This window comes from Candida parapsilosis, contig 006372 (genome assembly GCF_000182765.1).
Source record: "Candida parapsilosis strain CDC317 annotated contig 006372".
Lineage (NCBI taxonomy): Eukaryota > Fungi > Ascomycota > Pichiomycetes > Serinales > Debaryomycetaceae > Lodderomyces > Lodderomyces parapsilosis.
Window position 1 is genome coordinate 503,177 of NW_023503283.1, and position 16,942 is coordinate 520,118.

The window sequence follows — 16,942 nt, forward strand, 5'->3', positions numbered from 1 at the left end:
TACACTCCCTTTCACTAATCAAACAACTATCCTTGTCAAAACAAGACAAGTTTAACCCTAATTATGCGTCAATATGAATACCAACGACTCGCCACTGATGAAGCCTTACACAACGATAATCTTCCCTTGAATCCACCAGAATATGTTGAATCTAGCAATGGACAAAGATATGAGAGTAATGAATATGACTACCCTCACGAGTCGTCTTCTACATCAGTACCAATAGAACAATTTGAAATTGAGGATGCGCCGCTAGACGAGCCCAGCGGGTTATTTGATCGAGCTCAAGCATTTTCTAAAAAATTCGCTAATAATGTCAACACACGTCTAATAAGTCCCGTTAGCAGGATGATCGATCCGATATATGAAGGATACAAGTTTTTACACATGCAGTATGAGAGACTGATTTTAAAAGTCGGTAATCCTTTAGTGGTTAAGAGACTTTTGTACGTTTTCATAATGATGCTATTGATATTTGGAATAACCAAGTATACTTCAAACACTTCAATCACTGGGGCTAATGTAGGGGCTTTTGCAAGAGGCAAATTTTATGATGTGGACAAGCTAGCTGATTCCGCCCGGCAATTTATCGACCCCAAATCAATGAAGGAAAACCTTGAATATTTCTCATCAATGCCACATATCACGGGCTCCAAAGGTGACTTGGCATTTGCAAGGTATATTGAGACGTATATGAAGAACAATGGACTACATAATGTTTACCTCAATGAGTTTCAATCGTTTACGAATTACCCAAATGTTGATGGCACCTTTCTTAAACTAGCTGATGGTTCATTTGAGGCCAAATTGAATGAAAAACACAGCAAAGAGATGCAATTTCTCGCATACAATCCAAATGCATTGAACACAATCGATGTTGTTGAAGGTGAGTACGTTTATGTGAATTACGGCCGGTCCGAAGATCTCAAACAGCTAGAAGAGAAGGGGATAGACACAAAAGGTAAAATATTACTAATGAAATATGGGGGCAACGTACCGGAGGGGAATAAAGTTCATTTTGCTGAAAAACATGGAGCAAAAGCAGTTGTCTTCATTACATCAAAGTTTAAACTAGCTGATGATACTGAAGTTGACGATGTTATACAAAGAGAAAATGTCGGGTTGACAAGAATGTCATCTGGCGATATTCTCACTCCTGGCTGGTCATCAGAAGGGGGGTTTGTTACTAGACTTTCATGGGACAAGTCGGAGACCACGCCTAGAGTGCCAACAATACCGATCTCATGGAGAGATGGAGAAACATTGATGAAGAAATTGCAAAATGGGTACACTTTTGATGATTTCATTAGTGGTGATGGCTCATCACCAGTGTTGCAATTGAAGATCTCCAACACCAATCGTCCCGTACATCCATTTTGGAATGTTGTTGGCTCAATTGAAGGTAGAGAACAGGCCGAAAAGGGGATAATTGTTGGTTCGGTACGAGATTCTGCATGTTATGGAACAATGGGAAGCAATACGGGAACAGTTGGGTTTCTCGAACTCGTCAAGATCCTTACTTCATTGCAAAGAAAATATCAATGGGTTCCTTCAAGATCGATATACTTTGTGTCATTCGATGCTACTGAGTACAATTTGGCTGGTGCTACAGAATGGATTGAAAATAGAAAAGAGGCATTGAGAAAAGAAGGGTATTTGTACATTGATATGAGCGATTTGGTAAGTGGTGATGAACTTCAAATTAAAGCGCATCCGTTTTTGCAAGAAAGCCTAAAACGTGCTTTAGATAAAGTGAAAGTTGATGAAGGTGGCGAGACTTTACTCAAACTCTATTCAAAGCGGAAAAGATCAATTGGGAATGATTTCTTGGAGGAAAAAAATTATGTGCCATTCATCAATTTGGTTAATATCCCCTCCATGGAAGTGAAATTTAAAGGCAAGGTATACCCCAAGGGATCTTGTTATGATACATTTGAGAATTTTGAAAATTGGGATATTGACAAATCAATGTCCAAACATGTACAATTGGTTGAACTTTTATCGAGAGTGATTATTGACTTTTCTGAAAGTCCGTTTATACCATACAATTTCCTTGATTTATCCAAGCTGTTGCAAGAGTCGATGCATTATTTAAAACGATTTGCTAGCTCTGTGTTCAAAGATATGAATGTGAAGCCGGTATTGCATTATAAAAATTTAGAGCAGGCGGTGGATTCATTGAAACGAGTTAGTCTCAAATATACTGGCTGGCATAATGATTGGAAATCGGTGATTACCGCAAGTGGAGGTGCGGAGCCGCCAATTTTGGCAATGGAACGATGGGCATGGAATGACAATATGGTTAAATTCAATGAAGAGTTTATTGGGCGTGATCCACAGCCCAAGAGATCGGGGTACGTCAACGCATTATTTGGTGTTCCCTTTTCGGCACCGGAGGAATCTGGTGATGATGGATTTGAATGGAATACGTTTCCCAATATACGGTCTGAGATTATTGATCATAATTTTAGTGGAGCTCAAGATCAAATTGATCGGTTGGCGCAAATGATTGCTCAAGCAGCTGAAGATTTCTTAACTCTTGGATGATAATAGGACTACATAGTTCAGAATGCATAGAGAGAGAGAGAGAGAGAGAGAGAGAGAGAGAGAAATGTATTTTTTTGGAAAACTTTTAGTTCAGTTCTCTTTTATTCTTCTATTAGCTTGAGAAGGTCCTCTAAGTAATAATCTCGACAATTCAACTCACGAACAGCATGAGTCAATTTGATCAAGTATTCACTGTTTTTACCACTAGGGCCCACATTAGTTTTGATAATCTTGGCCGTATCATGAATCAGTTCCGGTCCAATAAAACTCTTCAAATCTAATCCACCTATATATATCAGACTTTCAATGTATGCGCCAAACTCATCCCAATGTAGATCTGATGCAGGTATATGGGTACTTGATATCAAATCAACGACGTTATCCTGTTCTGCTTGTACTTCTTTGATGTAAAATTTGACGGATTTCAACTCGTAGCCATTTTGTTCACGAATATCCAAATACTGCTTTACTTCATCAACATGTTGCGGAGCGATATAATAAGCACATCCGTAAACTTTTAAATCTTGGGGTTGTAATTGATCAATCAGATGATGATCCACATCAACATCAGCACCAGTATCAGCAGTGTCATTGTCCCCATTATGAACCTCATAAGTGTGTAAATCATTATGGAAAAACCGATCATTTCGTAACTCATCCAATGATATGAGTGTCACTACTCGTCCTGGCGACGATGGTGTTCCTCGGTGGTCGATTGAACTTTGCCAAAAACGACGAATGTAACCTTGGATATAACCTGTGATTCGGTGTGAGACATGTGGGGGTGGTTTGAATATTAGTGAGCCGTATCCTATTACCCACATCCCTTTCTCAGGCTGTGACTTTGTCATTGTGAAGGTTCGTTGTTGTTTTAGGTGGATGTAAATTGTGGTTGTGAAAAAAAAAAAAAAAAAATATATATATATATCTAAGGAATCCACATCATTATCATTGTCATCGGCGTTATAAATTTGTACGCCGATATGAAGATAAAGTACACATTACGCTATACATTGAAATAAGCGTACATTCTTACAAACTATAGTTATCCACTCATTGGTCATCCTTTTTATACGTAAGTGAACTTAAACGCCATCTTAACCGTATCGACAATCTTTTCTCTAACATTTGCATTTCTCAAGTATCGACTTGACCCCAAAATCAAAACAATCAACACAACCAACACCAATGAGTTTCGAGCAAGGTAATTCTTTGTGATTCTCAAAACATAAGCCAATTTCTCCTGCAAGTTTTGCGATTGTGATTGTTGATGACGACGATTCAAATCTTTTACCGATGCTGCCGCTCTACTATCTTCCTGCTTGTAATTGTTGACAATCTCCTTAATGGAACTATATTTCAAATTCAGTTCTTTGCGCTTTTGCCTAGCTTCAGCTTCTTGTTTCTCTTGAGCTTCCTTGGCTACTTTCTCGGCTTGAATTTGATCTTGTTTCACTTTTTTCAAATACTCGTCCTTTTCATTTTTGATCTTGTGCAATTTTGCCAACTCGGATTCATCGTCACCAATTAATCTTTCACTTTCATCGTATTGGTTGAAGTGAGGTAGGATTTCAAATTTGACCAAGTCAAGCAATTTCGATCCAAATTTATCATTGGTGTCAATGTTTATGTACCATTTCTTCAAGTTGCGCAAATAGGAATCTTCATCGTTGATCAAGTCTTTTGGGTTGGAAATGTACACGAGTTGCATATTGTACTTGATCTCCAAGGGGATATCCAATTCAAGCCATATAGACTTGATTTGGTTGATAATTTCATTACTAGTAAATGAGTTTCTGGCGGCATTGGCCAGTGCTTGATCGAGATGGCGGTTTTTCAAACATACTCCAACGACAACAAGGTACAAATTGATGATTTTGATCAACAAGTCTTCGGAAATTGTCCCTTGTTTGTACTCGTTGAATGAAGTGTAGTAGACATCATGAATTAGCTTGAATGAGCCAATGAAATTCTTATTGATAAATTGCTTTAGTGCTAGTTTGTAGTTGTTTTCCACAAGCTTGTTTGAGTTAAACGGGGTGGTAGCAATAGAGGAGCTTGTCAATGAATTGCTTGGAACTGGTGGCATGGTTGATGCAAAGTTGAATGAACAAATGGGGGTTGATGGTCAATAGCTTCCCCCACATATTTTTTTTTTTCTCTTTTCTACTCACCTCTACTTACCTCGGGTTTCAAGTATACAAAAAATTATGCAATGGTATATACACTCAGATACACAAATATTAAAACTACTACTCTCGAAAATGCCCCATTCGCTATTATCCCTATTCCTCGTCATTTTGATCACGGTTCCTATTTGGCAACTTGCCCAAAGCCTGTAGCCTTCTTTGTTTTTCAACCTCTGTTTCCTCATCATCGGACTCATCCTCATCTTCTTCTTCTTCTTCATCAGCGGTGCTATCTTCATCATCGTATTCATCAACAGCATCGTCACCCAAACGATTAGGTGGTGGTGGTGGTGGGGATGCTTTTCTAATGGCTGAATGATGGCCAGTTTGATGCTTAGTTTCCAAAATGGTGGCAATTTTATCTTCAATCTTGTCCAATTTGGCACTATCAGGATGAGGATCACGTACAGCTTCTGGTATGAGAATATTGTGATGAGTACCCTTTTCTAAATCAGTGACGTGTACTTGTGATACTTCATCGGGATTGGTTGGAGTTTGGTTTGTTGAAGCACCTGTGTGAGATGTATTGGTTGTGGTGGTGGCGGTGGCAGTGGCAGTGGTGTTTGGTTTCATTCCCACAAGTGACTTCATCTTACCAACCAATGTCGATGATCTAGATCTATTTGGTGTTGGGTTTGGTGGATTTGAAACATGACGGTTAACCTTGTACCTTCTTATGATATCACCATCCTCATTTTCAATGGTTATAATATTATCAATACGATGTGCATACACCTTCCTCCTATGGGGATCATCTTTTCTATAGTACGAACGACGAGAAGCTGAACGTGATATCCGTTTATGCAATGGCGATTTTTTACCTCCAGTGGTGTCCTGTGTGGTATCTGAATCTGATGGTCCACTCTTGATGGTGGATCCATTTGAGTATTGGGAAAGCTGTCTTTCGAGAGATCCCATTGAGTGTATACTTTCGTCATCTCCTTCTGCTCCTTCGTCATCTCCTTCATGTTGAGCATCGTCAGCTGCTGCTGCTGCTGCTACAGAAGCAACACCAGGGGACGAAACTGGTGCATTACTGCTTTGCGATTTCCTCCTCTTTTCAACTGCTTCTCCTCGTTTTCCCAATGTAAGATTATCCATAATCTCGCCAAATTGATCTTCAATGATGATGTTATCACCTTCTTGATATGCTGATGTTGGCACCGGTACTTCTGGTCTACTACGTTGACCATATTGCAGTTTACCCGACGTCTTTTCATTAGGATCTAGCAAGTGTTCGCCTTCGGTTGATGATGATGAATTTTTAACTTCTGCAGTTACTTCAGGTTCTGACGAAGTAGATATAGTGCTCTTTGTTGGAGAATTTTGCTGCTGTTGCTGTTGTTGTGAACCACCACCCAATTGTAGAACCTCTTGGTGTGGTCTGTGTCTTGGTTGGTGTGTTTTCTCATCATCACCACTAGTAACCCTTGACAAGGTTTTCTGTATAAGACCTGGCTTTTGACTTCTTCTCTTCTTTTTCCTCCTTTTAGCGCCACCTGCTGGACGTACCTTGACACCACTGGTTTCTGGCAATTGAGTTTGTTCTTGTTCATCTGGTTGTTCTTCCTTTTCATCTGGTGCCATTGTATCAACCCTATGCAATGAAAACGAAGTGTTTGCTCTGTCGAGCTTTTGTAATCTTTGCATCCAGTTTGATCCACCACCACCACCAGTACTGGTTTCACCATTGGTTGCGGTAAACGACATGGTGATTGCCATTCTATTCAATCTTTTACCCAATGTCAAAACCGCCACCGAAGATCCATGAACAATGATGGATGTGATGACAATAAAACAAACCAAGGGCCAAATTGCTACAAGCAACTGATCGTGAGGAAATCCTTTACCTGGCACTTCATGCAAGGGTGTTTCTTCTTCAGTAAAATGTCCTTCGAGATCAGATCTAGCCAATATACTGGCAAAAATGGCACCGACACCAATAGGACCAAAATGGCCACAAAAGAATGCTTCTCTCCACGTCTTGATATCAGGTGTAAATGGTTTCAAACACACAACTGCTGGCAATCTTCTCAAGAAAATAATCACAAATGCCAAAACAATCAATCTCCAAACATCCAATCCAATAGATCCATCATTAAACATGGGCCATGGGATAATAGCACCAAAATAAACAAAAAATGACAAGTTTAAAAGTAAATCAATTACAGTGGAAACATGTGATTCTTCAGTCTTTTTAGCAAATGCCCCATTCCAACCAAAAGTTGTACCAGCAGCAAAGGAAACCAATAAATCATCGACACCCAACATGGATCCAATACCTGCTGAATTGAAAGCAATAAATACAAAAATTGCTAAAAATGATTCACGATCAATCAAGTTTTTAGTTTCAGCAAATTCAACAAGTTTTCTTAAAACATAGCCAATAACAATTCCCAAAACACATCCAAATATACATTCCCACAATATGGTCAATAGGATCCAATCTTTGACAATTTCTCCACCTTTACCTGAATGTATAATCAAGTTTAATGAAAGATAAATAAACGGGAAAGCCATTCCATCATTACAACCAGATTCTGCTGATAACAAGTTACGCAAATGGCCCGGTACTCTTTCAGCAAACTTACCTTTACCAACAACGGCAGCAGCCAACACTGGATCGGTTGCAGTGACACACGCACTAACCAATAATCCATCATTAAAAGTGAAATGAGGAATCAATGCCCATATGAAAAGACCAACAACTAACCAACCAATAGTCATAACTGGTAGTAGGAGAATGGCAACTGACAACCAATGTTTCTTCATGTATTTCCTCGGCAATTCAACAGAAACAGCAACAATTTGGATACACAAGACTATTCGACATATTTCCAAAGTAATCAAATCTGAGTTTCCCCAAGTAGTTGGTGCAAACCAATTTAGACAATGTGGGCCCAATATAAGACCAGCAATAGTGGCAACAGTTGCTTCACCAATGTACAAACGTTCCTTGACAAACAATGATACTAGTGAGAATAAGGTACTAAATATACCAACACAAGCATACGCTATATGAGGTCTGGTAACTTCTAGTTGACTCCATACCATAGTGTAGTACTATTATTATTTGCAACTATAGTGTGTGTGTGTGTGTGTGTGTGTGTGTGTGTGTGTGTGTGATGATTTACGATGGTTGTTGTTATTTTCTTATCATTCAAGACGGAAGAAAGGAGGAAAGGAAAGGAATAATAATAATAATAATAATAATAATATGAGATAGATGCAATAAATTAAAAGTGAAGGAAATATCTCTCTATCTCCCTATCTCCCTGTGTCTGTGTGTCTGTGTGTCTGTGTGTAAGCTCAGTGGATATTAATCTAATCTTTTTTCAAGGTTGATGTTTTTTTGTTATGCTATGCTAAACTAAGCTATGCTATGCTAAGCTATGCTATGTGAATCTACTGTTGTTATTGTATGGTTCTTTGGCTTTTTTTGGTTTTTTTTTTTTTGGTTTTTGTTGTGGTTGATATTTTTCTCAGTTGGCTGCTACATTTCTTGCACGCATGATAAGAGATGAGTAAGATAGATCGATAGAAGCAGATTTGCTAGGCTTCTTCTAGAAGACCAAAAGCTATACGCTCCCCCTCCCACACACACGCACACACACACACACAACAATCAGCCGTACTTCACATATGCAAGGGGAGAGGATAGCCGATCTCTTATATACGTAGATAAAATATTACTTAATTATTTATTTACTTGCTACTACTACTAACTACTAATGGCGGAAATGATGGGGTGGTTGACAAGAAAATTCTCTTTGTTTTGTTGTGTTGTGTTGTGAGCCCTTGTCTATTTCTATGTGTGTGTCACCTACACCCACTCTTGGCATTGACTACTACTACTACTACTATTACTGACTACTATGACAAGTACTGCTACTGCTTTTTAATTTCTATCAAAAGACTGTCAAAAACACAAGAAAACAAGAAAACAGGAAAACAGGAAAACAAGAAAACAAGAAAAAAGAGAATACAATAACAACAACTAGTCTAGTTTAATATTGTAGTAATTGTAGCTCATTCCCTTCTACTGGTTTGATCAAACGCCGCTTGAATAACTGTGTTGAGAGCATTGTCTTCTAATACAGTTTCAATGATTGAACCAATGAGAATGCTTCTTAAAACCCATCATATTGTCTTACTCAAAACAACCTATTGTTCTTGTTACTGAAAATGCTTGGCAATTGTAGTGAACATAGATGGTAGCACTTTCTCTAAATGATGTCACGTGATCTTATCCCTAATATATATTAGAATGCTATTCTATTTATTGCAACTAAAATTGGTTACACAGTTTACAAATATTTTCAATCTATAAGAGAGTTGATTCTCGCATACTACAAAGACCTTTAGATTGATGGTGTCATTTTACAGTACTCACTGAAGTTGTCTCTAAATTTTTCTTTTTTTTTTTTTTGCAAGGTATTCTATAAAAAAGATATTATTATAGTATATCTAAGAGACAAAAATATAATTTTACAACTTGGAAACATCATACTTCGTGGTTTTTTCTCCAAGAGCTGTAAGCAGTGGAGATGCTCCTACTGGTATATATATTTACATCCTTCAACCGTTCTATTCTTCGTTCAACTAGAATATGAATTTATTTGATAAATCACATGGTAGCTCAGATTTGTTACTCTTTTGGTAACTGTGATTAGACACCGATTCTATACTCTAGATACATATACAGCACGTTATCCTCACAAATGTCTCTCTTCGTCGACTCATCCCAGGACAATGGAGATGATGATGATGATGATGTTTATATTCCGTCACAATATACTGAAAACAGTCTATCGCCACGTCGAGCAAACGCTTGGAAACCTAAACCAGAGGTGCATTTCACAGCTTCAACAAATCAAATTGCTCATCTTTCAGACGTGTTTCAAAGTTTAATTGCCATCAACAGTCAAGCTATTGTTACTATACGATCTAGTGGTATCACCATATATTCAACTTACAACTATACAATCAATGTTCATGTAACTATTGACCCAGCATTATTTAACCAATATGAACTAACATGTGAACCGAAAGCTAATGGTGGTCATGCTGATGGTGATGTTGATGCAGAGGAGGAGTTGGAGCTACGGCTAGGCATTGATATCAACTTAATTGCCAATTGTTTCACATCAGTGCTAAACACCATGAAGTCGGAAAAATTGATATCATGTACTATTATTTACCAGGGGGATGGACACCCTTTGGTGATTGAGTTTGATGACACCCTAATTTCAGAACAATTGGAATTTTACACGTTTTATATTGACCAAGATGAATTGATTGAAAATGAACAACTTGGCAACTCCAGAATCAATTATGAAAATGTCATTTTGGAAATTATGCTCAAGAGTGATGTATTGACAAATTTATTACAAGACTTGTATCAAATTGATACGGAAATATTATTTATATATTGTGCTGATGAAGTGCTAAATTTCATCAGTAGTGGATCTATTGGAATGTCAAAACTAATATTCCCTAATGAAAAATCAATAATGGAAAAGTTGCCGATAAATAAATCGTATCAACACATTATATCGCAATTTAAATTTAGCGACTTTTACAAAATTTTCAAAGCGGTACGATTAAGCTCTAAATGCAAATTTATCAAGGATGCTGATGGGTGTTTTTCAATACAATTGATTTGTAAAAATTATCAACAAAGTGGGTATCCAGGAACATTATTGACGATAAATATGACTGAATTGGATCATGATCAACATTTGATTGATTGGATTTTACAAGATGAAATTGAGCACACAACAATGAGGTATACGCAACCACACCAGCAAGAACAACAATACCATGAAATGCCCTTAACAAATATTCCTAGACTCGCTCATGAACCATTAATCAACTCATTTAAACGTACTGGCGATCCAATATCTACTAAAACAACCAATGGAACCAAGAAAAGTCGTCAACAAACCGCACCCAAGAGAAAAACAAAAACAACAAATGTGCCACTATTTTTATAACAAAAAGGAAAGCTATACTTTCAATATACGGCAATATAATTTTCAATTCTACTCTTTTGATTCTGAGCAATACATTCAGCAATCCAAGTAATATTCCTCACTTCTTGCTCCTTTGATTTCAACCAAGCATACACTGTACTTAAAGTGAATTGTTGTGTAAATGCATTTCGACAATATTGCAACTCCAACAAATAAAATCCATCACCAATACTTCTATTACCATCGGCACTTTCACTGAAAAGCTCCTTAAAATCACCAATATTTTCCACAATCAATTTCAATTGCTCATAATCATCAGTTTGAGCTAGTTCAATGTGATAAGTAGGATACAATTGACCCAATTGTGGAAACAAACTCAATTTATCCTCAATAGAAAGTTGCGAATTGTTTATCGAGTTTAATGCAATATTAATCACTCGTTTGTCAGCTTCCAAAGTCAACAATCTCGTCATGATTTCTTTATCAGGTCCATCAAATTCACGTTGCACAAAACTCATGAATGCTTCTAAATAATTCTTGTACAATTTGTTTCGAATGATTTCAATGTTTAAATCATCCAAATCATCAGCCGAGACACAGTTTTTGAAAAATGGCGCCAAGGGAGTATCAATCAATACTGTAGAATACAAGCTTTCAATATCAGTAGCGATACTCAATGTAGGCAACGTATCAAACCATCCCAAGGGGTTACATTTTTTCAAAATATCGGATTTATCCCTTTCGTGTAATGTACCAGTAATCATCAATATAACATTATCAATCATGTACGCATACTGAATATATTCCATAAATCTTGTCAATTTCCCACTAGATTGACTTCTAATGTATTGATATTGTTGATAAATCTTTTTGTTTAAATTCTCCTGAATTACTGAGGTGGTTAATGGACCTGAGTAATTGGCCAAAAAATTGCCATAATCAGTTGATGATAGTTGTAGTTTGAGGTCCTCTAAATTGTCACATTGAGTTAAATTGACATATTGGTTGGCAGTGAGAAGACCACTTCTGTAGCCTCTAACAACGGCTTCAACATAGCCATAGTCAATGTTGAAGAATATACCTTCCATATCTGTGACTGATGTGTAGCTTTATCAATGATTGACTTGAAAGAATTATCGTAGTTGGGGAGTCAATTTCGTAAATATTGCTGTTGATGATTGTGCTCACCAAATTTGTCGTGCACTTTTAATCAAAATATGGAAAAATCAACAACACCCACCACGTCAATTCCCCCCCCCATCCTGAGAAGAAACTATCAAAGCACAACGGTTGTACAACCCAGATGTCACTGATACTACTAGATTCGCTAAAAGATGACCTAGACGAAACTAGCCGCAATGCACTAACCACAGACCCTAAACTTTACCAATCCTCACAAAAGTATCTCGAGGATTTACTAATCAATGATGAATTATTATCAACTGAACAATTTACCACAACAGCCACCAATTCAAAAACCGTTACTCAAGAAATAGCTGAATTGGATCTACAGCAACATCAAATCAACAAACAGCTAAGTTCATTAACTGACTCCCATAAGGATTTAATCATTGATGTAAATCACGATTTAAATGAAATCAATGCTAATTTAACCAATGATTATCAAAAGACGGTATCGGCATTGAAGAAGAGCATCACCATCGATGAGTCCAAGTACCATCCTTCAACTCCAAACAAGTTGTTTCAAGATTCAATCTTGTCCAATATCGACACTGTATTGGACATATTAGAGCTCCCCACTTTATGCCGACTTTGTATCTTGCAAGGCAATTATCAAGAAAGTTTGGAAATTTCCATCTTTATCAAATCACTAATCATTCGATTCCCCAAATTACAAATATTCAAAACCACATCTGAACAAATTGAAATTGAATTACAAGTTATGTTGAAGGGGTTATTGAAATTACTCAATACCAATTTAAAACAAAATCACATTCTCAAGATTTTCCAAATTTTGAGTAAATTGGAAACAATTGATGATGCATCTTTACATCGAATCTATTTGAATTCAAGGTTTAAATTTATCGTTAATGAAGTTGCTAGTTTACAACCAATTCTCAAGTTTAATAAACTCACTTATATGAAACGATTTGTTGAAGTTTATCGTGAACATATTTACTCATCGATTCATGTATATTATACCATATTCAAGAATGAAGTTGATAAGTTGTTGCTTAATCAGTTTGTAACGGCACTAGCTACTAATTTGTGTCACGAGTTTGTTACATGCATGCCATTCATCAGTAAAACTACTACTGCTACTACTGCTGTTTCCACACCCACCAATTCAATTGAATCAGATTTGGAATTGCGAAACTCTATCGATGGGTTGATTTTGCAATTGATTTACTTGTGCAAATCATTATCAACGTATCAATTTGAGTTTGAGCCAATTTTATTATCAGAACTATGTTATAAACATGATTTGATCCTGGAACTGGATTGGATACGTAACCTGAGCAAAATCAAAAAATATAAATAATGATGACCAGAGATGACCAGAGCACAATTTAATTGCAAAAATATATATAGAAATCTATAAAAAATAAACATCAAAAACCAAGAACCAAAAAAAAAAAAAAGACAAAAACAAAACCAACTTCACCCTTCTGCTCTTTCTCATTCTCTTTTAACTCACCCTCTCTCAGTCAACCCATTCAAACCAAACAAGAATCCGAGTTCTCTTCTTCCCAACCTCGAAATCGACTTCAATTCAGATTCATTCAATGCATCGCCAATCAATCGCCTCTTTTCTTCCTGCAATTCAATAATACGACTCTCAACCGTATTGGCCACAAGGATCCGATGCACATGCACTTCACGTTCTTGTCCAATACGATGAGCTCGATCCATAGCTTGATCTTCAACAAATGGATTCCAAAATGGATCCATTAATATGACATGATTGGCACAAGTTAAAGTTAACCCAACGTTTCCGGAACGTAATGAAATGAGCAAGACATCAGCTTGATTTTGATAAAATTGCTTGATGACGGTGTTTTTATTCTCAATTGACATTGATCCATCGTATCGTAAAAATGGAATTTTTTGATAATCTAAAACCAACTTCATTAAATCAAACAATGTTACAAATTGCGAAAAAATAATGATTTTTTGCCCCGGAGTCGATTCCCGAATCTCTCTTATTAGCTCAATTGCCTTTTCAATCTTGGCAGATGGTTCAAACCCTTGGTCTCTAGTGGTTAATTCCCGAATTATTGCAACATTTGACAAATTATGATTTTTTTGACGACCTCTGTAAAACTCTTCAATATTGGGTAAACTTTCATGCCCAATGTGTAGTCTTTCAAACATGGTGTATTCAAAAGTATTGGTATGCTTCACGGTGGCATTACAATCGATACATGTAGCAACACGACCCATTGACTCACTAGCTTCAACAGCACGTTCATCAAAAAATGTATCGAGACAAGCTAAACAAACCAAATGTCCACAATCTCCCAATACCGCAAAGTTGTTTAACTCTTCCACATCATAACAAAACGAACATGTAAATTCGCTACTCGATGAAGATGCCGCAATTTCTTTGATTCGGGCAATTGTATCTTCATTCAAAGATTGTATGTTTCGTAATTGTTTTCTCCAATCAAGTTTCAAGTTAACTTCTTCGAGTTGTTCCTTGTGATCCGCTTTGATATGCCCAATTTCAACAAGGTATTGATGACAACAAGCTTGTCGCAACCTCAATAAAAGAGTAAACACGCACCCGTTATCTTTCAGCTTGAACATTTCCTCTGCTTCTTGTTGAATACCCAACTCAACACCCTTGTAATACTTCATCTCATCACCTTCCAATTCAACATAATCGGAAACGACATGTTTTTCAGGCAAGTTCAATATCGGCTCTCCATCAATCTTGGAAGTCTTTGTCCTTCTAAGCAATACTGAACTCAACATGGCTCGCAATTTCCTCATTGAGTGCGATCGGTCAACATCATCAAATTCATCAGATTTAGATTTCAATGGAATCACAAGTGCTCTAAACTTGTCTTCAATATAATATGGCCGAAGTTTCAAAAAACGAATAATGGGGTACAATTCTTCAATCTTGTTTTGCATTGGGGTACCAGTCAAGCAAAGTCTATACTCCGCTTTCAAATACATGACTGCTTTTGATGCAATTGCAAATTTGTTCTTTATATTTTGTGCCTCATCCAAAATGACACGATGAAATAATGCATTTGAAGAGAAAAATGGTGAATCATAACTAGTTCCACCAGTGCCGTGTTTTGGTAAAAATCCTCTGCCTTCGTCAGTATGCTCCAAAAGCTCTTTACCATAATGCTTCTTCCATTCAGAAGCAATGAGTCCATACGATACCAAGACAACGTCGTATTTCTTTAATGCCAAGAATGTAGACATCATTTTCCGATTTTCCCCATGATAAATCCCCACTTTTAAACTGCACGAAGGTTGTATTTTGGACTCGGCTTCAGCGGCCCATTGTCGAAGTAATGAAACTGGAGCTACAATCAACGTCGTTTTCCTATCAGCATTCGGTGACTTGTTTGCGAGTATGAGAGCCAAGGCTTGCACCGTTTTTCCCAACCCCATATCGTCAGCTAAAATGCCACCTTTAGTTTTGGACTCTTCCATACGCTTTAACCATGCCAATCCCATACTTTGATGCTTCATTAGCTTGATTGTCATTTCTGGAGGCGTGGGCTCCAACCCTTCTTCCAATTTTTCTTCAGACACAATGTTGTCAAGTAAAGTTTGAACATCAACATCGGGTCCACCCGAAACAGTTCCCTGAGTTCGCGAATCTCTGAAAATCTCGGCTTCGTAAGGGTTAAAAGCGGCATTTACTTGATGACTCGCAGTTCGCAATTTGTTGGTGATTTCCGCCAAACTTTGTCTTACCGTTTGCAAACTTCCCTCAACAGGTTCGAGGGAACGTTGAAAGGCGTTTATATTATTACGCGCAGTGTTCATTGCCCGTTGGATCTTCGTCATCGCCAATCTCACTCGTTCCACGAGACTGTGATTCCCCATTCTACTGGCTTGACTTAACTGTGACTTCATATTCAACATTCTCAGATTCGACACTTCAAATTCTTGTTGATGACGTTGGATTTGCCCTGTTATTGTCCTTTTGATTTGTTCCAATTTACCAAACTCTTTTAATTTCTCAGTTTCTCTTTGTTTCAAGTCGTCGCGAGTGACTTGTACTAGATCATCAGTTACATGTGGTACGGGTGCTGGTTGATTGAATGAGCCAGGCATTCTCATATATCCAGTATATGGGGGAATTGAAGTAGGGGGTTGATTGTTGTGGATGTTGGCCGGGGTCATTTGAGTATGTTGTTGTGAACTGAATGCACCCATAGGTGACTGAAAAAGCGAAGGAACCTGTTGATGATTGTCGGAGTTGCTTGACACCGGTTGAAGTTGGCGATGTGGATTAGTAGTGGTTGATTGTTGATTGTTGTGGAAAGAGTTGTTGGCAGCATTACCTTGGTTATTGTGTTGTATTATGGGTTCCGGTCCACCTGGTTTAACACCCGGATCCATTTTGATACTATGATCGCGATTGTCGTGGGTCGCCACAGCTCCATTTCTAGGTTGAGGAGTATCACTCGCCACTCTCTTCTCCGATAGAATAATGATTTCATCATCACTGTCGTCGCCATCAAAGTTTATATTATCCTTCAGCTTAAAATTTTGATTAGGTTTGATGGAGGAATCTTTTTCAGAAACAACAAATAACTCTTCATCATCGTCTGATGATATCTCTATAAATTCGAGTTTGTGGGCATCGTTATTTGCAGTACTGTCGTGACCATTCTGTAGCAACAAATTTGAGCCGGATCCGTTCGATAACTCCAACTTGGGGTGTGTATAACTAGTAGACTTGAGCGAATCAAGTCTCTGTCTTTTTGCTGGATTGGTTGATAAATACTCCATTTTATAAACCTTGAGCAGCTGTAGATGGCATAAAACTTGTATCTGATTCCCCTAGTGGTTGAATCAGTATACTGATTGCAAATAAATGTTGGATGTATATACTTATGTATCTGCGATCGAAATGATGGAGTAGCGTAATCTTTTGAACTGCCCTTTAATCGGATGCCTCTTTTTGCATTTTTGTTTTGTTTTTCATCAATCAACGCGTTATGTAAGGAACGATAGACCAATTCATTGTCTAAAAATATGAACAGAGGGTATTCAACACCACCCTACAAGGTT

The 16,942-nt window shown here is 37.5% G+C and overlaps 8 protein-coding genes across 8 annotated transcripts; 3 read left to right on the forward strand and 5 right to left on the reverse strand. All coding sequences in view use genetic code 12, as the record gives it.

The window, feature by feature from the left end:
* Positions 1-63: 63 nt before the first annotated feature.
* On the forward strand, positions 64-2,547 carry CPAR2_402280 (putative zinc metalloprotease; the record flags this gene model as incomplete). Its single annotated transcript, XM_036811120.1, has 1 exon — positions 64-2,547. The coding sequence occupies one exon, from the start codon at positions 64-66 to the stop codon at positions 2,545-2,547; it is 2,484 nt and encodes an 827-aa protein (XP_036667589.1).
* A 101-nt stretch (positions 2,548-2,648) lies between these two features.
* Positions 2,649-3,398, reverse strand: CPAR2_402290 (gamma-glutamylcyclotransferase; the record flags this gene model as incomplete). The annotated part of the gene is made up of 1 exon (XM_036811121.1): positions 2,649-3,398. The coding sequence occupies one exon, from the start codon at positions 3,396-3,398 to the stop codon at positions 2,649-2,651; it is 750 nt and encodes a 249-aa protein (XP_036667590.1).
* Positions 3,399-3,616: 218 nt separating this feature from the next.
* Positions 3,617-4,636, reverse strand: CPAR2_402300 (uncharacterized protein; the record flags this gene model as incomplete). Its single annotated transcript, XM_036811122.1, has 1 exon — positions 3,617-4,636. The coding sequence occupies one exon, from the start codon at positions 4,634-4,636 to the stop codon at positions 3,617-3,619; it is 1,020 nt and encodes a 339-aa protein (XP_036667591.1).
* A 196-nt stretch (positions 4,637-4,832) lies between these two features.
* Positions 4,833-7,790, reverse strand: CNH1 (Cnh1p; the record flags this gene model as incomplete). Its single annotated transcript, XM_036811124.1, has 1 exon — positions 4,833-7,790. The coding sequence occupies one exon, from the start codon at positions 7,788-7,790 to the stop codon at positions 4,833-4,835; it is 2,958 nt and encodes a 985-aa protein (XP_036667592.1).
* Positions 7,791-9,457: 1,667 nt separating this feature from the next.
* CPAR2_402320 (uncharacterized protein) lies at positions 9,458-10,732 on the forward strand (the record flags this gene model as incomplete). The annotated part of the gene is made up of 1 exon (XM_036811125.1): positions 9,458-10,732. One exon carries the CDS (start codon positions 9,458-9,460, stop codon positions 10,730-10,732), a length of 1,275 nt encoding a protein of 424 aa, XP_036667593.1.
* A 20-nt stretch (positions 10,733-10,752) lies between these two features.
* On the reverse strand, positions 10,753-11,799 carry CPAR2_402330 (H(+)-transporting V0 sector ATPase subunit d; the record flags this gene model as incomplete). Its single annotated transcript, XM_036811126.1, has 1 exon — positions 10,753-11,799. One exon carries the CDS (start codon positions 11,797-11,799, stop codon positions 10,753-10,755), a length of 1,047 nt encoding a protein of 348 aa, XP_036667594.1.
* Positions 11,800-12,014: 215 nt separating this feature from the next.
* Positions 12,015-13,214, forward strand: CPAR2_402340 (Golgi transport complex subunit; the record flags this gene model as incomplete). Its single annotated transcript, XM_036811127.1, has 1 exon — positions 12,015-13,214. The coding sequence occupies one exon, from the start codon at positions 12,015-12,017 to the stop codon at positions 13,212-13,214; it is 1,200 nt and encodes a 399-aa protein (XP_036667595.1).
* A 152-nt stretch (positions 13,215-13,366) lies between these two features.
* Positions 13,367-16,660, reverse strand: CPAR2_402350 (translocase; the record flags this gene model as incomplete). The annotated part of the gene is made up of 1 exon (XM_036811128.1): positions 13,367-16,660. One exon carries the CDS (start codon positions 16,658-16,660, stop codon positions 13,367-13,369), a length of 3,294 nt encoding a protein of 1,097 aa, XP_036667596.1.
* Between the last annotated feature and the right edge of the window lie 282 nt (positions 16,661-16,942).